At 34.2% G+C, this 27257-nt stretch overlaps 2 protein-coding genes across 2 annotated transcripts; both read right to left on the bottom strand.

Annotated features, from left to right (window-relative positions):
- Positions 1–1219: 1219 nt before the first annotated feature.
- On the bottom strand, positions 1220–2274 carry LOC142549963 (uncharacterized). Its single transcript, XM_075659206.1, has 2 exons — positions 1890–2274; positions 1220–1804 (listed from the first exon to the last, which is right to left on the bottom strand). Exons 1-2 carry the CDS (start codon positions 2250–2252, stop codon positions 1220–1222), a joined length of 948 nt encoding a protein of 315 aa, XP_075515321.1. The 5' UTR covers positions 2253–2274.
- A 7239-nt stretch (positions 2275–9513) lies between these two features.
- Positions 9514–13422, bottom strand: LOC142548991 (ubiquinol oxidase 4, chloroplastic/chromoplastic). The gene is given in 10 exon segments (XM_075657691.1): positions 9514–9945; positions 10112–10159; positions 10248–10319; positions 10531–10599; positions 10672–10780; positions 10873–10988; positions 11357–11450; positions 12160–12355; positions 12966–13067; positions 13069–13422. Coding segments are annotated over 10 exon segments (1107 nt in total). The 5' UTR covers positions 13149–13422; the 3' UTR covers positions 9514–9724.
- Between the last annotated feature and the right edge of the window lie 13835 nt (positions 13423–27257).

Below are 27257 nucleotides of genomic sequence, written 5' to 3'. Positions count from 1 at the left end.
GTCTTGATCAACCGCCAGCACCTTCCGACACCAGAAAAAAGGTGGGTTTATCTCCTTCACTTTCATTGAAGGAAACAGCAGCAACCAAAAAGCCTTTTGACCCTGTGGCACACATGTACTACAAAGAACTAATGAAGCACTTAACCACCAAGAAGCGTGGAGGTATTGCACAGATTGGTGCGTTGAAGAAGCGTATTACTGAAGATAATTGTGTACCGGTTGTTGTCATCGATACGTCAAGTGACTCAAGTGGGTAATCTTGTTACTTTCTTCAGCAAGTGATTTGGTCTTGAAACCACCCTTTTGTTTCTTTTGCAGTGTATTCTAATCGTATATGTAGTCGACGTTTAGGTGGTCAAGGCTACTTCGCTAGTTTTATGTTGCACTGTAATTAAATGATGCTATGTAGATGAACATGTACATATATTATTGTGTCTGAACTAATGAAATGATGCTATTATTACTGTACATGCTACTATTGTGTTTAACTAATGAAATGTTGTTCTACACGCTATTATTGTGTTTACCTAATGAAATTTTGCACTGTAATGAAATGATGAAATGAAACCACATTTAAATATATTATTGTGTTTATCTAATTCACAGCCCATATGCTTTGTTGCTGTACATGTACATGTATTATTGTGTTTAACAAATTTCATTTTTTGTAGGCTCCAAAACTATTGTGTTACCAATTTCATTTCCGTGAACATACAAACACATTTTATATGTATTGCCTAGCCATTTTATATGTATTGCCAACCAATAATTCTGAAGTTAAGTGTAAGGGAAGGAGAGATTATTGGTAGAAGATGAATGGTGCGCGTTCAGGTAAAAAAGCTTGCAAAAAACATTGTACCAAATTTGTAGCTGAATTTTGTAAATTGTTGGCTTAAATATTTTACGATTGAAAGAGACGAGTCTGCGGTCAAAATTCATTGAAGCATAATATATTCTCCAAATCAAACCCAGTCGATAGAATTCCATTGAAGCATAATATCAAACAAATGTTCACAAAATTGTTACAGCTTTTGTCTCCAAAACCAACCCCTTCTACAAAAACAACAACTTCCCACAATACAATTCGATTGAAAGAGACTAGTCTGCAGCATCAAAATTCATTTCAAAGTTTGGGAAACACACAAATTCAACACTTTGTCAAAATAATTACAGCAAAAGTTAATAGTACCACAAAAGTGCCGCATGATAAGGCATAACGTCAACCTCCTCTTAGTAACCGTCTCGCTAAGCTCATTCTTCCGCCATGACTCAGGCGCAAGAACAGTGATAACTTCGCATGGTTCTCCACCAATTCTTCGATAACCACAACTTTCTCGTCCTCGGTCAGCTCCGACATTGTTTCCATGACCTTCAACACATTGTCTTGGGCATCGTGCATCTTCTCATCGGCTGCTTCTTTTTGAGTTGCTAATTGTTTGATAAGGTCATTCATTGTGTCTTTGGTGATGGTGGTGAAATTATTTATGGCTTCTACAATCGCATCGTCAGCAGCGTGTACATGTTTCCGTTTCTTACCCTTTGCTTTCGCCACAGATGTCGGGCGCGAGGACGGTGTGATCGATGCAGAGATTGACTCGTCAGCTCTTTCGTGAACAGAAAACAATGCGTCCAGATTCATACATGTATCGTTAGCCATTTCAGGTGTCATTGTAAGAACCTCTTGAACTGCGGCAGTAAAATGTTCAGCTTTCTCTCCGGTGGCCCGATCATTACCAAAGATTTCGCACCAATCATGGTAATACGGCCACCTTTTGTGTCTCATTGACCGTGCGTTGTTGTCTGCCTACGATTTTAATATCACATAATACCGACCATCACCAATTTTCTTCAATAACAAAAGCCAATTAGTTATCGGAAAAAAAACATACCTTTATTAGTGCATCCCATATGTCGTTTGAAGCTTCAATGGTCTTCTCTATGTCGTTCCATCCAACTCCACTTTTACTTAGTAACGTCACCAAAGATCCGTACAATTTCTTCCACACATGAACTTTAGAGTTAATATGTGGGTTCCCACGTATATTTGTGTCAGGGAATGCAACTTTCATTCGATTTTCAAGAAAAGCTAAATAGCTTGGACGAAATCCATTGCCGCTTTTCCAACCTTCTACGGACGCCTCTTTGAGTGCTTGTATTAGAAACTCTTCTTCACGTTCACTCCAACTACGTCTTGTCTTATCAGCCTTTTTTGCTTTGTCAACAAAACTCTCGAAAGTTGCAAAACTATCCATAATTAGGATATTGCCCCTGGCGTGGTCCTATTCATGATAGTAATACAGCACACTCGTTAGCCATGTCAAATAAGTTCAAACTTAACATGACATTTTGTAACAAACAAGAAATATATAATTGGCTGGACTAAATTCAAACAAACAACCATCAAATGCAATCAACTTATGTAGATTTAAAAATAAATAACATCAAATATCACAAGTACATGACTGCCAAATTTGTGACGATAGATTTACAAAAATCAGAATGATTCAGGTTAGATTCATCCACATAGACATAGCAAGGTTCTCCCTCCAAGTATCCCAATCATCCGACGATTCCAAGCTAGTGACAAAATCATCTCGCATCTCACTGTCCGGACCGACTACATCATCGATCACTTCCTCAATTGGGTCGTCAGGCATCTCAGACCTGATGAAGTTATGCAGCAACATACACGCCATTATGATTCTGTTTTGTGTTCTTAGTGGGTAGAACGACGGAGTTCGAAGAACTGGCCCATCTTTTTTTCAACAAACCGAATGCTCGTTCGATTACGTTACGTGCTTGAGAGTGTCTCCAGTTAAATAACTCTTTATAATTCTGTGGCCCGCTTGCACGGTTTCCCCAAGCATCCCTATGGTAGCGTACTCGCCTATACGGAGTCAAGAATCCCTCTACATTGGCATATCCATTGTCACATAGGTAATAACAGCCTAGAAAGAAGAAAGTAGATATGAGGTCAATAACGCTACTTACGCACTAAAATCTTCAGGAAAGAAGTAACATTGTTTTGTTGTCAATAATATAAAAAACACGTCTCATCAATTCACAGTTCTTAATAAAAAATAAGAATATCAAAACCTCTTGGAATTTTCAGTGTGTCGTCACGAGTCACTGCATCTTTAAGAACCCTGGCATCGGCTGCAGATCCCTCCCACCCCATAAGTGCCTATATGAACTTCATGTCACGGTCGCAAACCCCAAGAATGTTTACTGCGATTGTACCTTTTCTAGTTCTATATCGTGCCTTGTCCATCGTAGGTACATGTACACTTACATACGTTCCGTCTAATGCACCAAGACATCCCTGTACAATTTAACATTAAAATTAATAACTTCAAATCAATGTATCTATACAAAATATCACACGTGACTAGTTAAAATGTTTATTATGTGAATTTTGTCGGAAATGGTTTGTCATTACCTTGAACCATTTCCAAGTTTCGTTGGTGCAAGAATCATCGACAGGAGATGGTTTAACCAGTAGTAGAGGATGTAACATCAGAATTGATTGGAGCACTTGATGAAAATGGGTGCTGATTGTATGGCCACTACGTACATAGTCATGTCCAACAACTCTATTCTTCTTGTGATGAGCCAAAACAGACAGAAACATGCTCACCTTCTCTTCAATACAAACATATCTAGACTCGACTAGTCCTCCCACATGAGTTAGCAAGTAACACAAGCGTACAAATGCATTCCTATTCATTCGCAAGTTCACCACACATTGAACGTCTCCTATGTCAATAATCCTGTGCAAATGGTTCACTTGCACATTTATTCTTTCTGTCATGCTGTAGGACATTGTTCTTGTACGCTTTTTGCAACGTCGTTTCCCTCGTAACTTCAGTAAATGTCGTCTCACGAGTAACATAACCAACAACAAGCGACACATGATTTGGTGCAGCAACACAAAAAGAGTATATGTGTGTACGCATAATAGGCATCGAACATACTTCAGAAAGGAATCAAAGTCAAAATGGGGTTAACAAAGACATTTGGAAAAACTACCAAAGAATTACAAATATTGTAAAAATGAAGATACTAATTTATGTGATGGACAACTAATTTATTGTTTAGCAATGCTTGGTTAACAAGACGTAAACACATTCTTCCAATAATGGGTAAATTGCAATAGAAATATGCAATAGTTTCATACTTACAACAAAATCATCAGGATATTAAAAACAATTCCACTACTTTTGAACTTGGACATTGTATCAAGTACGAAATTCACAGATGCTTACTCTGATTTTGTCTTCAACTGTGAAGAAATTACGTACATGAAATAAAAAAAACTCGGCAGAAGATTAACATTAGAAAACAAGAAGACAAGTGTTGCTTCAAAAACATACAGTTGAACACATAAGAACAAAAAATTGAATTCAACAATGGCAACCAAAAAAAATTGAACAAACAACATATTTCAGGAAGCAGGATAAGTAAAGAAATGTCATTTACCTACACAGTGACAGCGTCCTACGAACCCTCAATCTTTCGATGGTCACACCAGTTAACTTTATCCTACCAAAACTTAAATTGGACAACAGCTTACCAAAAGTAAGAGTTCAAAGGAAGTCGGTCGAAGACTGGTTACCTGATTTCTGTAGCTTTCACCGCACAGACCGAAAACCGCCATCGCCTCTCTTCGTACGTTGTTCGTAAGATGGAGGAAGATTTATTGTTGGGCTTTTTGAGGGTAATTTAGGAAATTTCTGCCTTGATAGATACAAGGATTAATAATATTGGGCTGATGTGTGGGTTTAATTTAACCTATTCAGTACAACTTAGTCCCTTGGAGAAGAGATTAGATGGGTTTATTAAAAAATATACCAAACAATGGATTAACATGGACAAAACAAAACAATCCTAATGAATCCTAGCTACCAAACGCAGTGTAAGTGGATGGTGGATGAATCCTTAGCCAAAATCACGGAAAAAGAGGTGTTGAAATTTTTTGTGGAAAAATATAGTTTGTTGATTTGGATTGCCAAGAATATTGTTATCCGACAATGGCCGGCAGTGGATTATTTCTTTAAGTGGATGGTGGCTGAACCCTTAGCCAAAATCACGGAAAAAGAGGCGTTGAAATTCTTGTGGAAAAATATAGTTTGTCGATTTGGACCGGATCACCTCCGAACTGCTACAAGGAAAGACCTTTCAACTTGGTATACGGGTCTGAGGAAGTGTTACCAGCCAAGATAGAGCAAACTTTAGCTTGGGTAGAAGCTTACCAGGATAAGTGTGAGGCCCGTGGCCGAAGAGGGCGGGGGGTGATCGCCGGTGCCATGAGGTTGCACGGACAATGAGCGGCTCCTGGCAGGCTTCTAGGTGGAGGGAACATGAATGAACCGATCCCATACCGGAATGAGAGGGATTCCGAGACTGCTCAATGTAATGGATTGTACAGTTAAAGAGGGCTTAAAAGATTTGATTTGTACTACTCATATCACGAAGGTGCATCTTCTTTTCGGTAGCTCATCACATAAGAACTTCAAAGTTAAGCGTGCTTGACTTGGGACAATTTTGGGAAGGGTGACCTCCTGAGAAGTTTCCCAGGGTGCGTGTGAGTGAGGACATAAGCACGCTGGAAAGACCCGTCTTGATACAGTGAGGACAGTCGTCGAATCTGGAACGTTACAATAAGAATTATGAAGCTAGGGCCCAAGAATTAGACCTCGTAGAAGAAAGAAAAAAAAGTGTTGCTATCCAAACGGATGCACATAGAAAGTGTGGATTTTTTGGATTTTTGAAGTGAATGGCAGGAATGAGCTTTTTAGAGGTGGCAGTGGAAGAAATGGCATGAGAAGTGCAGAGGATGAAGTCAAAATGCAAAGCGGCAGAGTCTAAGTCCGATGAACCACGAGTGTCGCACCCAAGGTAGAAGAAGTAGAATTAGACATGCTAAAAGTTGAAAGGAAACTTATAAGGGTGGAGAAAGTTAAGAAATGGTCGGAATATTGGAAACAAACTCATCGAAGAAGACACGGTATGCTGGAATCGAGAGAGCAGAATATCAGAATGCAAGAGTGTGTAGTGGTGGAAGGCGGTTTGTATGTATAAGCATGTGAGGAGTGATACAGACCGTTGACCTTAGGATAGGCAGGCAGAAAAGATGTATCTCAGAAGTTGAACAAGGTCACCCGGGAAAACAAAAGGTTGGGTCGGGTAGGTGAAGCGACGTCAGACATGACACCCGTCTTTTCAACTTCTAGGGCTTATGTCACCCTTCCATCAACCATAGCCGCCTAAAATTTGAAATGTAACAGTTCTTCCGCTCTAGTCCAAATATGACCACTTGAGACAGTGAGTAGGACTCTAGCTCGATTATTTAAGGAGGGAGTTGTGGTATCCCGGAAAGGGTCCGGGTCATCCTTGAACTCGGACAGAGGAAGAAATACCGTGATTACATAGTTAGTCCCAGGAAGCCAAGAGGAGACCAGATAGAACCCAGCTCGGAAAAATAAAGAGTAACATGTTTTTAAACCATTCCGGATATGCATCAACCTATTAAGCTTGTCAGAAAAATACCAACTTATAGAAACCCGGGCCCATAACATCAACTGGGCAATACAAGAAAACTAAGTGAATTGATCATGAACCATGTCTACCGATAATCAGGGGGCTTGTTCCCCTCCACATTTTCAGATCATGTTGAAGTCAAGACGTGGGCCACGCCCTCACATCGTGGTCACTACCAAAGCTTCTCGGAGTGGTAACACACTTTTTCTATGTGTGCATACTTGACTGACTTGAGCGTCGGAGTAGTCACGCCGGAAACTCTTCCGGTACCCCACTAACGTTTCTTGTCATTACTCTATTCACGCGTCATCTCCATGTAGGAATATTTAATTGACAATTTCAGCTTGAATTCTTACAATCTCCTTATCAAATCTGATTAAGTTAAGAAACGTGGTACCGTCATCATCTTCATTGCAAGCGTGTTGTATTAAACAGTTCTTTGTTGTGAAACTACATAACCATCGACATACAATGTCACCGATATAGTGTTCATTTTCTGTGTAACAACACGAATATGTCGTAATATACACTTCCAATTTAATTTTAAATTCATATTCAAATTCCAAAATTTTTAAACGTCTTACAGTATCTTGTGATCATTGAAACAATCACTTCGTATAATTCGATTTAGTTTTGTTTGTTTTTATAGAAAATGAGTTAAACCAAACAATCAATTTCTTAAGAAACTTCAATATTTTAATAGAGAGTTTTAACAAAAACTTATTTTTAGGGAAAAAAATAGTTAATTCAGATAAAAACTAAAATAATCTGTTTTAATTCGGTTCGATCGGTTTCTGTTTGATAAAAAAATGGCAAAAACTTGTGTGAGACGGTCTCACGGGTCGTATTTTATGAGACGGGTCTCTTAGTTGGGTCATCCATGAAAAAGTATTACTTTTTATTCTAAGAGTATTATTTTTTATTGTGAACATCAATATGGTTGAACCGTCTCATAGATAAAGATTCGTGAGACCGTTTCATAAGAGATCTACTAAAAAAAATTGAATGTTTTGGTCTAGTAAAAAAATTAAATTCGTTTTAGTTTTCATATAAAAATCATTATAATTTCATTTTAATAATTTATTAAAAAATTGAATATAAAAACGTCGTATTTAATGTACAAACTCGGTTTAACCAATATTATATAAAATAACTAAAATTTGACAGGGTTAAACAATCTTCTAAACAATAAAAAAAAACGGACATAGGAATTCGTTGTGGTTGTTATTTTAATTAATTTTTCTAACTTCAATATGTTTAACAATATTACTAATTTATTAGACCTAATTAATTAATTTTTTACGAAGTTTTATTTTTCTATATTTTTATAAATATAATTATTTGTCGTATAATTAAATAAAATACCGAACCAATTCACTACTCATTGTTAATAATACTTAAATATATTATAATACATATGTTGTTTAAAGTATAAATGATTTTAAGGTTTTATACACATTCCAAACAACTAACATGCTGTTAACCATAATCTCCTTCTCAAATAACATCATGTAAAAAAATATAAATAATATGATAATAAAAACATAATATCATAGAAAATTACCAAATTAATTAATAATAATTGAGAATTTAATAAAATTTTCACTTACAAAAGATAGAAAATAAAAATACTCCAACCAAATTATTCTGATTTCTCGAGCATAAAATCAAAGTTTATCAGAAGTCTGGTCTAAAATTCCTGAAAAATTAGCCTACAGCTTCAAAAATTAAAAAGGGAAAACGAATAATATTACTTGACAATGAAACTGAAAGACGCTAAATCTAAACAAAGGGAGAAAAATACCATCAAAAGCAGACATTCAAGCAAGATGATGATAGGACATGGAGCTCTAAGGCTAAATAACGAAGTGCTATTTTTCTTGTGAGACAGTTTTACGGATTTTTATTCGTGAGAATAAAAAATGATATTTTTGACATAAAAAATAATATTTTTCATGGGTGATCCAATAAAATATTTTTCTCACTAAATTGACCAGTAAGATCGTCAAACGGGATTTTTTGCGGTAAATGATCTGAGACTTCGTTTTACTACATTTTTTATTATGTTATTATTATTAGAACTATTGATTAAAAATTATTGTTATATCAATTAAGAAGTTTAGATAAAAGGAAGAAATATTTAATTTTTAAAAAAATAAAAGATGATATAATATTAGTTATACATGTATTACAAATTTATTGAAATAACTTTTATGATTATCTTTATTGAATAAATAAAAAATTAGCTCGGTTATTAATATAAAAGATTGATATTGGGGGATATCATGGTATAAAAATTTTAAGATGTATTTAAATTGAGTCATTTTATATCAAATTGTTTCAATTCCAGCGACCTAAATCTATTCTACTTATTTGGATATTTTTAAATTTCACGATTTTCGAATTCTTTTACCACTATTTTGTGTGTGTTTATATCACTCACAATTCCTCCAAAAATATCTCTCTCAATCCTTTTTTTTTTTTTTAAATAGAAATATTTCTATCAAAGCATGAAAAATGTTGATATTATTATTTCTAAGACATTATAAAATCAATTAGTTAATTATTAGCGTAAAAAAATATCACTTACATCCAACCATCTTTAATTCAATTATTATACATATTTCTTCCATAACGATTGTGGAAAAAATGTTTCTTTCGTATTGTCGTCAAAAAATAAAATAAAATAATGTTTCCTAATAACTTAAATAAATAAAGGTAAAAACTTGTGTGAGACGATCTCACATGTCGTATTTTGTGAGACTGATATCTTATTTGGGTCATCCGTGAAAAAGTGTGACTTTTTATACTAAAAGTATTACTTTTTATTGTGAATATCGGTAAAATTGACCCGTGTCACAGATAAAGATTCGTGAGACCATCTCACAAGAGACCTACTCATAAATTAATATGTAAAATCTCTTCTCCTCATCATGTCAAACAGGTTTTTTCATGTCATAGAGATACATTAAATCAACTAAATAATAACATTTGTGAATGATTACAAATTAATTTGAAGTTGGGACGAAAATTTAAAGCAGAACTTAGTATTGAGTCTTTTTATACGAACACTAGTATTTCAATTTTCAACCACAAAGTTTATTCCTTCCTTTGTATATAAAACTATCATTTCAACTAGAAAGTTATTCCCATATATTTTTTCCTTCCTATATGTATAATTGTATCACATGTTAGTTGGGGGAGAATCACTCATCGACTTCTTTACACAATCTACAATGCCTGCGCAATCAACCTGAGGTGCTAGACAGCCTGTAACGTCGCCGCATTCATCATCTCCAATAGAGTGAGGCGAGCGGAGGCTACCATGAGTTTGACAGGCCTTCATCGTCTTACAATGCTCCGCCTCATCGTCTCTAATGTTCAGAAAAACATCGTACAAATTGTCTGAATCCGATCCAAGTGAAATAAAAGTACTGTGAGCATATGTTCTTTCAAACCACAGTAATGGATTCATATTATATATATCATAAAGTGGCCAGTTAGATAACTATGTTGACTGAAACAAAATTCAAACTAAAAGCATGAAATGTACAAGTGTTTTGATGCTGACCTATTTTAGGCCGTCTGGAATAGGGTGGCCTAGCTGTTTGAAATTCATCTGACAAGTAGCAGAAAAATTTATAATTTGTTGAACCGTCCGTAACTAGCAGCTGTGGTGTAAAAGTTATCCATGAAACTCGTCTTACCAAACAAATACAAGTCTCCTTCAGTGTAATATCTTACTGCCACAGCAGGTGCAGGTAATTTCTTCAACTCCTCTACAGGTCGGATAGAAAAAGATGACCATTATTAGCAGCATCAAAGGGAAGAAGGTTCATTGTGAGAAAATAACGTTGAGTCTTTCCATTTTCACCATTAGTGGCACTAATAATCGTTTGATCGATAGTAGTTTAGTAACATGGCATATCTTAGACAAGCAAGAAACTATACATACTCAGCTATGACAATGTACGAATTTTATACATATACCTCCTTGAGTCTTGATAAACTTGTCATAAGTTTCATATGCATGATTCTCCACACATTCAGAGAAGTGATCTGCGGAAATACAAAATGGAGTTTCATGCAAATCAACTGACAATTTCTAACGTGAAATATAATAATACTTACATGCCATTCTTGGACTCAAAGCATACATAAAAACAATCATAAAATAGTAAAATACTGCAATATGTTGAGCCAGAAACCGATCGAACCACCAAGCATTTCCACCTAGTTCCTGCAACAGAAACAAAAAAGAAGTTAACGCAAAACATTAGAATAAAATAGAACAGAGATCAAGCCAATAGAAGCTCAGAAATTGAGCATTACTTCCATAATAAGCAAATGATGCATCTCGTTCCAGCTCTCTGCAAAGTGAACTTTCAGATAGTCTGCCTTTCGCCACCATCCAAAACTCTCGTACAAGTGCAATACGGATATGAAAGCTGGACATGACATTCAGTTTATCATCAAAAAGAAGTGTTGATCCAAGCAAATCAGTCAATAATTTTATACATAAGAAAGCTATGAATGCCCCTGCCCCCTGAGGCCTGAACATGAGGGCAAGAAAACCGAAGAATTTATGTGCCTTGCTATCTATAATATGGCACACATACAAGTACTTCACTCAAAAATATTTTGGGGTTTTGAAGTACTTCGACGTATGCAGGATCGTATGTATCTAGAAGATACATTATATTTTTCCGTAAGAAATGTTATTCATTAACATAGTAAAATAAATTATTCCGCCCAAAAGAAATGCCCCTGTTTAGCGTGAAAATAATTGTAAGAAACATAAAACTTGAGTATTTACCAAAATAAGGCACTCTAGCAATTGTTTCCAAAACATAAAATCTTGCATAATTCCGGTCATGGTACAAAGTGTCGAGAATCTTTATCACTGAATCCTGCAAAGGTGAATGAGAAGTAATTGAAGTCAGCAAAGCAGTATCTGAGGCCATAATGGAATCATGATGGACTAATATCAGACATACATTTGACTAGCATTATCGCAATATGAAATGATGCTTTTGCTTACAAAATTCAATGATGCATAGTACCAATATCATGATAATATTACCAATATGAAGCTATGAAAAAAGGCCCAAATTGGCAAACTAATACAACTACAATATACAAATTCATCAAGTGAAAAAACATCGCATCAAAGAAAGAGTGAAAAAACAGCTCGTCAAAGGAAAATTTGAAGCCTAGAACTGGTTATCTATTTGTTTGACAAAAATAGTTGGATATTTCAAATTGAATACATTTTTTTAAAATAAACCAAAGTCAGCATACAAGTTTTCATAGCTGTATCAGAAAAATGAAAGAAAACATAAAACCCACCAAATGAATTAACCTACTTTGTATCAGTAAAGTAATTAGTTTCTTCTGATCACAAAACACAACCTTCATTTTGGTAATAGAACTGCTTTACAATCTCCAATAGTCCTGTTAAAGAAAATAAAAAATCTAGTTTCTTCGATCCTCGAAACAACACCAGTTCACGTGTACAAGCACAATCATTAATTGTTTGACAAAGAAAATTCAACGGAAAGTATGTTTAGCTATAAGTGGATGTCTGAAGTAAAATCAATCAAAAAGTGCCATCCGTACCGTTAAAAAGATATTTATCGACTGCTCGATTTTTATAATCCACTTTTCCAAACCATTATATGGTAAACCATCAGGTGGCTCACCAGAGCTTGCATTTCCTTCTTTCGCAGGGAAACTCTTCGGATTGAAAGATTCCTCTACAACCACTTTCTCTTCATTCTCTTGTAATAATGTAGCTCGAACTTTAAACAACTTTCTACTTCCACATCACAGAGAAAAGAGCAAAGAGTAAGCATGGGACGGGAGATGAAACTGGGAAATGGAAAAGTGAACTTTTCTAAAGGACTGAGTTCATTGAATCAGAAACTAAAAATAAAGATAGGAGCAGATCGACCAAAATATAATAACAGCAAGTCATTTTTCAAAATTTAAGTACTTCGCATACGCATGATCTGGGAATGCAATCATAAGAAAGAGTCCACGAAACGATATTTTCATGAGTAAGGTTTTATACTGATCCTATCATCGTGACTAGTTCAAGTTGCTTGGACTCCAAAAGTGAGAAGGGGAGAAAATATAACAGAGAAAAGTCTTGATCAGCTAAATAAAGTAAATTGATACACTACTTGCAATAATGTTCATAGGTTGAAATTTAGAGGGAACTAATAGACGGAACAGTAACATTAAGACAGCCATAAGCTCAAAATTCTTGATCTTGAAGTTCAAAACTTTCATAACAGCAGTAGTTTCCCGGAGGAAAAAATCAGAACTCTAATCAGTAATCTCAAGATCCAAACCCGGATGAAATAAATTACCCAGTGCATGAACGAAGTACACACACACGCTCTGGAAGCAAATAATTGTACCTAGAGACCCGCGGCCACGAAGCTGTACGAGAGCTATGGATCGCAGCAGAATCACTCAAACGAAGAAAATTAACAGATTTGAACAAAGGCGATGAAAAACCAGGACTCCCTGACATTCAAAAAAGATGGCGATGGAATAGAAATCATCCCAGACACCATTGAGGAAGAGAGAGGCAAAGACATTTTCCCACCTCCGCTTATGCCTTCGCCTAGTCCTTGCCAATTTAAGCCGGCGAACAGAAGGAAAACCAGAATTGGAATTGAGTTTCACGGTGAGGCCTCTTTCTTCAGCAAGGAATCAAACACAACTGGTACTTTGATTACATAAAATTCAGCTAATTTGGGGTCATTTTCGGATTGTTCTAGGGTTTTGTCTTCATCTGGGCAGCTGAATTGTCTTCTATAGACCAACCGGTCCGACTGTGGACGGAGGCGAATATTCTCTCTTGATGTGGGCCTATTCGGGCCCATATTTTATGGGCTTAACCTCGAGCTATCTGTGATGCATTTCAGTCTTCGTTATAAATTTGGAATATGTAATGAGTATAAAAACCGTGTCTACTTCAGTTTGTAGATTATTTTATTTTAAAAGTAAAAATTAAATTTCAATAATTATGATTATAAATAACTATACTTATCATGATAAAAAAAAAAACATATAATGAAAATAAAATAAAAATGACATGCATTTTTGTAACGTCCAAAGTCAACTCTTTTTTCCTATTTATTTATTTATTTATTATAGTTGTACTTTTCGGAAGAAAAAATCAAAGGGAAATAATGAATAAGGTCATGAACACAAATACATACAGTACATATTTTATTATGAACACAAATCGAATCAGGTTAACTTGAGATAAATTAAACATATAGGCATAGTTTGGCACATGGGATAAGAGAGAGATTGATAAATAATCCTCCTTATCCCATGTTTGGGACCTTTTTAAAAAGCCCGTGATAATATCATTGGCACTTGATAAATAATTTTTTAGAAGGATAAAATGTCCCTTCTATTAAGTGTAATAATTTTAATTTAATAATAAAATACACTACAACTGACTTAATTGCCCTCAATTTATAAATGATTTTTATAAATCTATACTAGTAGGTAGAAATTAAAATCAAATAAATATTTTTATTTATTTTTATATATTATATAATATGATAATTATATAAATGAATTCGAGATAATTATATAAATAATTTTTATAAATATCAATAAAATTATTAGTATTACTCGATTAACCTAAAAAATTGATATTTGACTTGACTCACAAAATCAATGGCTCAATTATTATATTAATAATATATAAAATTAGGTAAAAATAAATAAATCATTCAAGCACTATCGGCGCATGAACAGATAAAAAATATGAACTCAAGCAATAACTTTGAAATTATAAAATTTATTATGATAAGGTTAATTTTGTCATTACAATCTAATATATAAATTTAATCACTTTTATTAAAATCATATCAAATATTAAATATAATATCATACATCTTATTTGTCCTTAACTTATCCTTTTATTATATATCTCATGTTTATCCTATCATGTACATCAAACTATGCTATAAAGTATGGTTTGGTACATGAGATGACATAGAGATTGATAAATAATCCTCCTTATCCCATTTGATACCTTTTTAAAAGTCCATGATAATATCATGGGCTCGTTATAAATAATTTTATATAGGGATAAAATATCCCTTTTATGAGATGTGATAATTTTAATCTAATGATAAAAACACTACAAATGACTTAATTGCCCTCAATATATAAAAATCCTAAGCCCTATTGTTATCTCATTTCACTTGTAGGTAGAAATTAAAATTAAATAAATATTTTTATTTGTTTTTATATATTATATAATATGATAATTATATAAATGAACTCGAGACAATTATATAAATGATTTGTATAAATCTCAATAAAATTATTAGTATAACTCGATTAACCTTAAAAATTTATATTTGACATGACTCACAAAATTAAGGACTCAATTATCATATTATACTAGTTATTCTGCACACGCGATGCGTGTGTGTACAATCTTTTTTATCATTATCGATGGACTAAAGTGAAATGACAAATTATGGAGGGACTAAATTGATATTTAAATGGTTGAAAAAAAAGTGTGTTGAAATTTAAAAAAAAAAAAACAAAAGTGTAATATTAGTATCATATAAGGGTAAAATTGAGAAAAAAAGTTGGTGTCCTCTCTAGGTAGTTATTATCATGTCCTCACACTTAATAATATAGTATAGATAATATATAAAATTAGGTAAAAAAATCATCCAAGCACTGTCGGCGCATGAACATATAAGAAATATAAACTCAAACAACAACTTTGAAATTATAAAATTTATTATGATAAGGTTAATTTTGTCATTACAATCTAATATATAAATTTAATCACTCTTATTAAAATCATACCAAATATTAAATATAATATCATACATCTTATTTATCATTAACTTATCATTATATTATATATCACATATTTATTCTATCATATGTACCAAACTATGCCTAAGTACATTGAAACATAGCAAAATAGACAAAACATAAAAGACAAACAGGCAAAAAATTAAAACAATGCACACAAACAATAAAAATAGACACATAGTCCACTGCAACCATGACAACACGCTAGTGGTTTGGAAGGCAGGGACCCGAATTGTGAAGTAGCGCCGAAGAAAATCGACCAAACATTGTAGAAGTCGCGTCAGAGCTATCCCTCTCGCTACTCTACTTCACCAATTTTTTTGTTGTTCTTTGAACATGTATACGCAGAATTATTCATCAATAGATATGAGGTTGATTTGTAGTATTTTTGTAACGTCCAAAGTCAACTCATGTAAACTATATGCATACAAATGATTTAAATTGTTTAATTTTTAATTTAATTTATTTCAAATGCTTAAATGATGCATAATATATGATGAAGGTCTAATTGCATGATTTCATGAAAACTGATTATTTTATCTGAATATTCGATAATAGACGGGGAAAAGAGACTGATGATGACCAAGATGAAATATTTTCAATAAATATTTTTAAGGCTTATTAATATGATTAAAATTTTCTAAAAATGATAGAGCACAAATTATTTTACGAGACGAGCTCGATTTTATTCGAGAAACCGGTTTTGGTCAAACGAGTTACTTTTAAAAGCCCAAAAATTATTATTTTTTAAAACAGATTTTGTAAACTTTTGTTTTACAATTAAATAGGCATTAATGGACTTAATTTACCTATGATTGAAGGGCCCAAAATCCTAATCCATTAAACACTTGAATTTCGAAATATATAAATAACAAAGCTAGGGTTTTACAGACCTCATAGCAGCCGCACCTAACACAATACACACACACACCAAAAATCAAGGATTTTTCGTCGTCCGTTCGTCTTCCTTCGCAACCCACGCCTACGATTGTATAGACACGCTTCTAAACTCTTTAATGCACCATTCAAATCATAATATGCATGTTGCATGTATTTTAGCATGAAAAATAATTGAGTACAAATCGTTTAACTTTTGGATGATTATTTTCAAAGTTTTGAAGATTCTTATGCGTATATAAACATTTTATAATTTCCAATGGGTACGCTGCCAACATAGAATGTTTAAGGGATGGAACACGTGTCGTTTAGGCACAAGACGTGGGCTGGACAAGAGCTAGAGGGGCGGTTCATGGTTAGGGCTTGATGCTAGGGTTTCATGGGTTTCTTTGGGACATAAGAGTTCGGCTATGAGGGGTAGTGCACAAGGGCTCGACCAGGCTTGGTCACAGTCCTGTGCTGGCTGTGTGTGAGGGTAGAAGGAGTCCTAGCATGGCAGGACTCTTGTTTCGCAAGGAAGAAGGCGTGATCGAGGGGTTATTCTCGCTTGGGTGTGCGCGGCTTGGCCTGGCTGAATGCGAGGGTCTAGGCGCGGGTAAGAAGGGTCCAAGATGGTGGTTCAGGGATGGCTAGGCGTTGGAAGGCTGCGTCTAGAGGCTTGGATGAGTCATAGCATAGCTGGACTCATAGTTGCGCAAGGTAGGGCCGCGACTTAGAAGTTGCATGCCCAAGGATGGTTTGCGTGGCTGGGGCTGGTGCGATGGTCTAGGAGGATTCGGGTAGAGTTCAATAGGGGCAAGGTTAGGTCTGGTTCACAACTGGCTCGAGGGTGGCTTGGGTTTAGGGGGAATCGTGGCTTGGTTTAATGCTTAGGGCTCGAACATGGCTAGGGAGAAGGTAGGGGCTCGAACCATGGTCCACGGGGGTCGGTTCATAGTTCACAATGGTAATTTAGGTATGAAAAGTTCATGGTTAAAGGTTAGGATTAAAATATTTAAGTTGGAATTTATTAGGGATTAAAAAATTTTACGATTTAATAATTAAGAAAATAATTCGAAAGCTTCGAGTTTACGTTAAATAAAAATATCAGGATTCAAATTTAAGCTTAAATAATTATTTGGGATAGTCTTGAGTCAACAAAAGTGAGAAAATTCAAAATTGAGAATTTTTCGAGTCAAATGGCAAAACGGTCATTTTACACCTGGGTAGTACAAAAAGAGTTGGTAGTGTCCCAAAGAATCATAATGTATGTTAAATAATATTTTAAAACGTTTATGATGAAAATATGAGATTTTATGATTTATGATAAACATATGCAATTATTACTGTTAAAATGTTATTTTTCGAATGTGGAAAAGACACGATATTTTATGATTAAAAAGAAAAGGAAAAATAGTTTGAAGGATGTGAATTGACAGTGAAAAAAAGGATATGATATACGATTATTGGATATATCGTTAGGGAGAAGGCTACAGAGGGAGCCCAACGATCGCATTTCTATTATATGTCGGTGCCTAGTGCCCGTCCCCATGCGCAATGGTGAGCTGAGACTAATCAGTCGACCAAAGGATACAGCTAGTCACTTTCAAAGATCAAACTTAACCCAAAATGATAAATGATGGAAAGTTTTATGATTTGACAATTTATGATGCTTACAAATTTATGCTAGCTTATTTTGAATAAAAATATGATTTTTAATGCATGTGCTTGTATATGTATTATTCACAACTCATGTTTGGAACGTGCTGAGTCATTAGACTCACTGGGTTTGAATGTTGCACGTGAGGATGAGATTGAAGGAGGCGCTGACGCTTTGAGTGGATCGAGTCTGTCGGTACGCTCCCGATGGACATTATTTTCTACATTAGCTTGATAGTCAAAGTTTTAAAAATTTTGTTAATGATTTAATTAGCAATTTTCCTCCTTTATTTTGAGGTTAGTTTGATCTTGTTAAAGGTCGATGTAGGGTTTTTGGTTAATTAACGAGTTAAAGATTTTTATGCACTTGAGATTTCAAATGTTAAATTATTTTGGATTACGGAAATCTTAAGTTATTTTAAATATTAATTTTGAATTTTATGTTTCAAAATAAAAATTTAGTAGGATTTTAAAGTTTAAAAATAGTGGACGTTTCAATTTTATTTTCTTTCTTAAGAGCCAAAAGAGCATTCATTTCTTTCTCTGCATCAGTCGACTATTTTCGATGGATCTCGACATTCTTCTTCACAACCATCATGTTCTCTTTAGAATGTTCTTCATTATATTTTCTTTTGACTTTCACCTTTTTTATGCCGATTGGCAGCTGAGAACTCCATGATAGACCGTCTTCATCAAAGTTTAAAGCAAAGACATATAGTTCTAGATATTCGAGCGATGAGAATGCTATGGTGGGGAAATAGTCACACGGGGAAGAGTTCGATATTTTGCGGTTTGGTTGGAAAATAGGTAAGGTATCATTGGATGGTCTAAACTTTTCTTGATCCTTTAACAAAGAACAAATATGATCCAACCTCCAAGTTGAACAAAATTGCTCAAATAAGTATTTCCCTTGATCCAACTATAACCATATCTGAATTTTTTGTTAGTTAGACAATGAATAAAAGAGGAAAAGTAGGTCTTTTTCTTTTAAATATAATATAATGGGAAAGGTGGTGGGATAGTGAGAATAGTCTGAATAGTATGCAGTGAGAATGAACTATAATAGGAATGGTGGTGGGATAGTGGATAGTGTTAATGATCCTAAATGATTTATCAATTCATATACAAACATTTTGGATAATAAATATGGCCCAACCGTTTAGATTAGATGATATATGATTAGACAATAGGAATTCAGATCAATTGAATGTTAGAGTAGATACCTAGTAAGCTAACTGTTGACTATAGAATTTTTTTATCTATGTACAAATTATCTTTATTTTAATATAATTTACATTTTTTGGCAAAACATGTAATTATTAACTCATGAAAGTTGCATAAATAAATATTTTGAATATGCTATAATATATAAAATATGATAACATACATTTAATGGTTGTTATGAAACACATATTTAATTACTTTATATTCCAAATGAGTTTTTAGTTTATTCACTCACTTTAGAAATGATAAATAGTTGTTTGTCATATTTCATTGGTATGGACATAGAGAGATTCAAACATACATATGAGTGCTCGTAGGATGAGTTCATAAAAATATCTCTTACTCAAACTTTCCAAGTGTATCATTTATAAAGTGAATAAGTATGTGGTTATGGTTGTACATATTAGTCCTTACGACCCGAGACAACATTAAGTCTTTATATTCCAGGGCTATGCTTTGACTCATTTATTGACTCTGTAATAGTCATCAAGTGACGAGATTGGGTATAGTTACGAAACATATAGGAGCTAGTGCATTGTAGTCGAGGATTCATCGCTTGCCTATGGGCGTGGATATATTTTGTGATATAAAAAGATAATAATCCATTGAGTCTCTAGCTAGAGTAAGATGTGTTCTTCAAAGAGAAGAGGTTCTATAGTTGCACATGAAATGCCACCGTGTATTCCCTTTGATGCTTCACATGGCTCTCTAATCTCGATCAACCCTTGATATATCAGTGGCTGTAGATTTGATCGAGATATATGTAATGAAAGGACATTAATATACGTTAACCATAATCGATTGGTTCTTACAGTTTATATCAATCATATATAGGGATTCACAGGGCGATGCTACTAGACTCTCTTATCAAGATTCGATGGATCTAATTAGAAATGAGTTCCGACATTCTTATAATTAAGGAGTTGATGCATAGAATGTGACTAATTATATTCAGCCTGAATAAGAGACAAATATTGTCCTAAATCACAAATAATTGTGAACCCAGAGCTAGTTGTATCCCTAAATTATTGATGATCACACAAGTATTGGTTTCCTTATTACCGTTGCCATAATCAAAGTCAAGAATTTGAATATAGCTATAGGAGTTTAATATGATCAAGCGTTCAACTTATAAAAGAGTTCATAAGAATATTCTATTTTTGGAAGTTTCATAGAGATATTGCTAAAAACCTACAACTGCCAAATTTGTATGGAAATGTTCCAAAATTGGCACTCTCCTTAAATCAAACCACATATCAAAATAACAAACTAAAATAATCTTTGCATCAGTGATATTGGATCGTCTATTAAGAGTATAAAATGAACTGGATGTTTTTTTATAAAACATGTGAAGAGTTTAGATGGACTTGGAGTGTAAATTCCTAGTCCAACTTAATTAACAGGAGACCAACATGAGGTTGGTGACTAATTATAAATAGGTTATGTGATTCTATTATTGGACATAACATTTAGAATTTTACTTTTAAAATTTTCTTCCCTCTCAAACCCTAATGTTGGCCGAATTTATTTGTAAATTTTAGGGATTTCGCGTGCCTCTTGTTTTTCGCCTCAATGTAAAATGTCATTTGTTTTCTGTTGCAATCTAGTGAGGAAATTTGAATTCCAATCATGGACCTGATTTAGGAGTTCACAAGGAGGTCAAGAAAGGAGATTTGTTCATAGGGTTAATCTGTTCGTAGAGAGTTAAAAGAAAAGTTATATTAGCCTAAAATCCTGAATAATTGAAGCCATTCCCGAACATTGATTGTTAGAGGTATGAATTCTTAAAAAGCCTATGGATGTTTATTTATATGCATTGGATGATCCATACAAGAATCCAAGTATTTTGTGTGATAAATACAAATTTTTTAAATTTACTCTGCACATTGAATGCGAGAAATGCGATCTCCAACATTGAATTGTTGCCTTTAGGGACATGAAACTTGATCTAAAGGTTTATATGTAAAGAAATATAGCTTTCATTATGTGACATATTTCACATATCTTATCTACTGGCTTCGATAAGATATATGATTAGACAGTAGGAATCCAGATCAGTTGGATTTGCATCGGGAAGCCTCGATTGCAAGCATCGGAGATGGAAAAAATGTCCAACAGCTTGGGTGATACAATATATATATCATAGCATAAGCCCAACAATCATTTTAAAGGTTGTAGGTGATTACGACATGTGGATAAGATATGCATACTTTGGTTTGTCAATTCCAAACAACGACATTAATGTGTTGTCAAAATCCCATATCTTTGCTAAAGTGGGAAACAAGACAGCTCCTCACGCTAACTATGTCATACGAAGAAAAGAATACACTATGGGATACTATCTAGCCAATGATATATTATATCAAAAGTGGGCCGCTCTATTGCAAATAATTCACAGTACACTAGGTCCAAATAAAATATTTTGCATCACAACAAGAAAGTTGTAGAAAGGATGTTGAGCTAGTATTTGGTCTATTGCAATCAAATTGTGCGATAATCACTGGTCATGCACGAGTCTGGAGCAAACGTTTGCTACATGATATCATGAAAATATGCATTATAATGCATAATATGATTACTGAATATGAGTGAGATGAGGAGGTTGTTCCGGTCATAGATTATCGCAAAGCACCCACCCAGAGGTTGAATGACACTTGGTAAACATGTTCGATTTCAAGAGTTTCTTGCAAGTCATCGTTCAAATCAAAGATAGGTCGGCTCACTATGCACTTCAGGATGATCTTATTGACGATATATGAGAGGAGTACACTAATGTGAAATATTAGTATTTTTAGTGGTCAATTTGTTTGTTGTTCTTAAATCATATGTGTCGTTTATGATTGTCTCAACTATTTCTTATAACTATATCTTTAATGTTGTGCGGCTTCTACTTTGATGACAAAAAAATGCATTAATTTTAAAAAATTTGAGTCAAATACATGTTTAATTCAGTTCGGTTTAATAATATGTTACATAAATTTTTAATTTTTTCATATATTTCACGGTTGTGAATGAAATAATAAAAAAATCGAGAATTTTATAATATTTAGAGAATATGAGTTGCATGAGATTTTTGAAATATGAAATATAAATATCTATTTTGGAAAATAGATAATGAAAAATGAATATTTGGGTTAAGAGATGCCCTGATAATTTAAAAACAAAGTGTCACTCTAAGCTCTGAGGTGCATATCTCGTGTTTTTTGTAGTCTTGAGAATCCGCACTCGTTATTTTTTGGTGTGTTTTGTATAAATTCAAAGGACCAACGATGTAGACTGAAAATCATGATGATCGAATAAACCACACTGAACAAAATTTACGTGACAAATTCAAACTTAGAAAGAATAGACATGAAAAAATTGAACACATTATTTGTTAATAGTTGTCCATCGTATCTTACTATCGCAGCTCCCTTAAGGGCTTACATATCTCGTGATTTGCATAACCGGCGGAGCATGTTAAGAAGTAGATTTTGCATGCTTTCTAAATAAAATATTGGCCGGATGCAACCTGTAACTAATAAAACTACTCTTTGATAAATTAATTTAAGGGGAAATTTGTAATCACTCCCCTTTTTCAAACTCAAATTTCTTCTCACTCCCCATCCCCTTATTTCTTTGTTTAAACTCCTCATTTTTCTAAAATTTTCAAAAACATCCCTAAAATTTATAATTTTGGTACGTAGCATTGTTATACCTATCGAGCATGTTCTTAAAAGATAATAGCCTCAAGACATACAGCTACGCAAGGTTTCCAGCTTATATACCATGTTCAAATGATCGATTTTTTTTTTTTATAAAAGGCTCATCACGCTTCCGTATAATAAATTGAACAATCTACCTTTTTGACCAGAATGCCATCGGGTTATATCCATCGAGTTTTACAGACTGCTCCTCACAGCCTAACCACGCAGTCACAACAGATGGTTCCTGACGCAGATTCTTTCAACAGCACTTAGCACAACCCTGTTTCATTTCCTAACTCAGGGTGTATAGTAAAATGTTCAATATTGAAACTAATACATGAGAGGGGCAAATGCCTTGATTTTTTATTCAAACATAACTTCTTATTATTACATAGCAACCTCCTGTAGAGGAGGAGAAACTTGTTTAGCTACTTATAGTAGCCGAACTTTCAAAACACATAAACTAGAAAGAGAAATATTACAATTTATTTCTGAAAAAAATTGAGGAAATGTTCGATGATCTCAACTTCCTGCTTCTTGCTTATTTATAGAAGGCTCTCCGGATTTGAAATTCGGACTTCAACTCTTGATGAGCCTTTACAACCTGCATGTGAACCACTTTATGTAGTGGTTGAGTGGTCCATTCTCCTTTTCTAGATTTGTCCCTTTCTAGATCATTAATCTAGCAATGGCTTGTTCTTCTGAATTTATCTCCTGGCATAACCAGTTGATATGTGTTTGTATTATATCAGCTGAGATCTCGTTCTCTTCTTCTTTTAATAGTTTGTAAAGATCTTTAAAATATTTCAGCTGCTTTCTTATTTCTTTAATCCGTCTTTTGGAAACCTTAAGATATGTAGCATACATTTTTCTTTGTTTCCAAATTTTGATTTAACTCTTGTGTGTTTCTTTTACCCCGTTTTTACTTCTTTTTATAGATGATTTTTGGGGTTAAAGTCTCTTGTTTGTATATTGGATTTCTTTTATCTTTAAAGATAGGGAATCCAATGTTCTTTGTCCTTACCACCGATTATTGGTGGTCCTTGTATTCCACTCACATGGTGGTCTTTTCTTTTGTTAGTGGGATAGTCACATGTCCATTTTATCTTTGTCGGGGGATCTTTGGCTTTCTGTGTCCCCGAGGAAAACGTGCTTGTGTTCCTTCCTCACTTGTACTGGTATCGGTAAAGTGTTTCCGATCAGATCTCGGCTTGAATCCTTTACCAAACTCTGGTTCTTTCTGATTTTGACATTCTAGGCAGATGTTTTCGAGCATCTTCCCACATATGCCATATTGCAGAATTTCCGGCGAGTCTCTTTTTTTGCCGGCAACTTGTTGTTCTACAGAAGATTTCTTTTCTTTTCAAATATATCTTCTGCAAAACTTGTTGTTTTTCCTGTCATTGTATTTAACATGAAAGATCCATTTACAGAACTGTGATAAAATTTAAATGGATACTTGACTTTATCCATCTCTGTTATACAGACCCAAAATCTCCATGCTCTATTGGTAGAGATGTCATCTTCATTAAATGAGGAAACCAGGGGTGTTTCATTTGTAGGAGGATCTTTGATGAATTTCTGGGCATTCATAACTGGTCTCCTTAGCTTGATGAAATGAAAGGCTTCGTGTGATCCTTTCCTTGCTGGTTCTGGTGCTGCACTGAAAAAATACAACTCCAGAATATCTCCTCTAGACAAATAATCATTGTTTGTCCAAGTTTCATGCACAGCTTCCTGAATCCACTTTGGTAATGCTGAAATCTCCGGTAAACTGGGTGAAGTAGTATAAACTGAGGCAAGAGCCCCAAATTCATACCATGCTTTGACCTCCTTGGGATATGAATTAGGTTTCATCCATACCTTAGGATATTTTCCAGCTACTTCAACTCGAACAATAGATGGGTTGATGCCAATTCTTGTAATTAATTTCACCCAAATCTGTTGGTAAAACTGAAATGGAAAAATTGTAGCTTCATTAGTACTAACCTTAGATTTGCCCTTGTCAGTATTAGGTATAAGGTTGATCTCTCCCTCTTCAATCCCCGAGGTGAAGGGTTGACTTGAAGACTCGAGATCGGAATCTGGAGTTTCAATTTTTGTTTTGGCCGGCTCATCAGGAGATGATCCCGGCTTAACACTTGTGCTAGGGGTACTTGAATCCCCTGCTCCAGGTATAGAGTCCTGTACTCAAAAACTCTCCATTCGGGAAACCAATGGCTTCTCAATGTCTTGGAGGATAGGTCTTTGCATTAAAGATCATAACTGAGTATATGCCTGTAAACATCATGTGATACGATCATAGACAATTCTCTTATCAGCTTGTTGAAGCATTCCCGCAATTTTTGCGTTCAGTGCTAACTTGTTAAACTCGTTTTGAAGCATTTCAAGTTGTTCCCTCAAATGCCTCTGCATCTTGATAATAGCATCGATGCCAATGTTGTCCATCTCTTGTTAAAAAATCTGCAAGAATATTTTCGTGAGATTTAATAATAATGATATCAAAAATATAATTTTGACATAAAGCTTGCCATCTTAAAAGTCTAGCTTTTTCTGGTTTGGATTCAATCCTATTTTTCAGAAAAACTTTTACCTGTGTATTATCAACTTTCAAAGTAAATTTCTTTACAAGTAAAAACAATGGCCATTTTTCAAAAGTCATTTTTACTGCATAAAATTCTTTTTCGTTGATATGTCATCTTATCGCTTCTGCATCCGAGAAAATTCCACTGCAATATCTGCATGGCTGTTCTCCTTCAGGTGTGAGCTTAGTTAAAACTGCCACCCACCAATTATCATTGGCATTTGTATATAATACCAGATCATCCTCATCTTGAGGAATAGTCATTTTTGGAAGATATTTACAAATCTTCTTTCGTTGACTAAGTCCCTCTGTACTGTTCTTTTGTCCATATAAATTTCACTTTTTTTTTTCATTAATGAACTGAACACTTTCCTGTATTTTGCTAGGTTTTTAATAAACATCCCAGCAAAATAAACAACTCCTAGAAAACTTTGAAATTGTTTTTTTTCTTTTAGTTCGTTTGAAAAATTTTGCATCTTTTCTACTATATGATCCTGCAAAATTATTCCAGACTCATCGATTTCTATTCCTAGAAATTCGATCCTTCTTGTGACAATGACTGCTTTCTTTTCTGATAGAATCAGTCCTTTTTTACAAACATCAGAGAAAATCTCTAAATGTTTAATATGTTCTTCTATATTTTTAGATGCGATTAACACATCATCAATATAAACAAACATAAATTTGAAATAATCTTTAAATAGATTATCCATTTTTCTTTGAAATATCTGAGGTGGATTATCCAATCTCATTGGTAATACTTCCCAAATATAGTGTCCTTGTGGTGTGGAGAAAGCTGTGAATTTCTTGCTTTCTTCGTGCATTCTAATCTGGTAAAATCCAGACTTACAATCGAATTTAGATAATATCTTTGCGTTGCGTATGCAACTGATTAGATGTTCTTTACTAGGTATAAAATACCCATCAAACTCCAGAATCTTATTAATTTCTTGATAATTAATAAATAATCTGTGTTTGTTCTTTTTTATTTCACCGTGATTTCTTACCAAGAATCCTGGGACTGCTCTATGTTGAAATTCCTGCTTTAATCAAATCAAGTTCCAAATGTTCCTTGATTATAATCTGCATATCCCTTTGATCAATTATATTCATTGGGATAGACTTGCAACAGACAAATTCATACTCTTTGTCTTCCTTAATTTTGAGGCAAGCTTTGAGTTGATTTTTGTCCCACCATGCCAATGGAGCTTCATTGTAATTTTCTTTAATCCTTTTTGACATCTTAAGGCATTCTATTTCTTCAGGTATTCTATTTCTTCAGGTTGGAGCTCTTTATCTGCTCTTAGTTGGAGCATTGTTTCTCCAAACCGTCTAGAATCCTTCATTTTTGGGTTCATAATTTTTCGTTCATCGCCACGTTTGCTGCGAAACTGAATTGGAAATTTTCGATAAAATGCCTATTTTAATCTCTGGACTATAAAATGCCTATACATGACTTGAACATTTGTAGGAAATTGTTTCCTAGCAAAATGTCAGCTCATGTATCATGGAAATAAATTGGTGGTGTTTTTACCTTATACTAAGGTGTTTGTCTTGCACCGCCAATTACGATTTTTGTCATCTTAATCTCCTTACATAAGATTAAGATTCTTCTGGAAAAATCTCTTCCAACAATTTTTGGTAATTCTTCTTCCAAATTAATTGGAAAAACTCCTCTTTTGGCTGTACAGATTCCAGCACCTGAGTCAATATAAGCAGCACAATATTCTGCCTTATATTGTTCATATAAAATTCATACTGAAATGTATATCGAGAATGGGCGCGTGGTCATTGGATTTTCCACATCTTATCAT

This window comes from Primulina tabacum, chromosome 6, assembly GCF_025594145.1.
Source record: "Primulina tabacum isolate GXHZ01 chromosome 6, ASM2559414v2, whole genome shotgun sequence".
In the NCBI taxonomy this organism is placed as follows: domain Eukaryota; kingdom Viridiplantae; phylum Streptophyta; class Magnoliopsida; order Lamiales; family Gesneriaceae; genus Primulina; species Primulina tabacum.
This window is presented reverse-complemented; position numbering and strand designations above follow the sequence as displayed.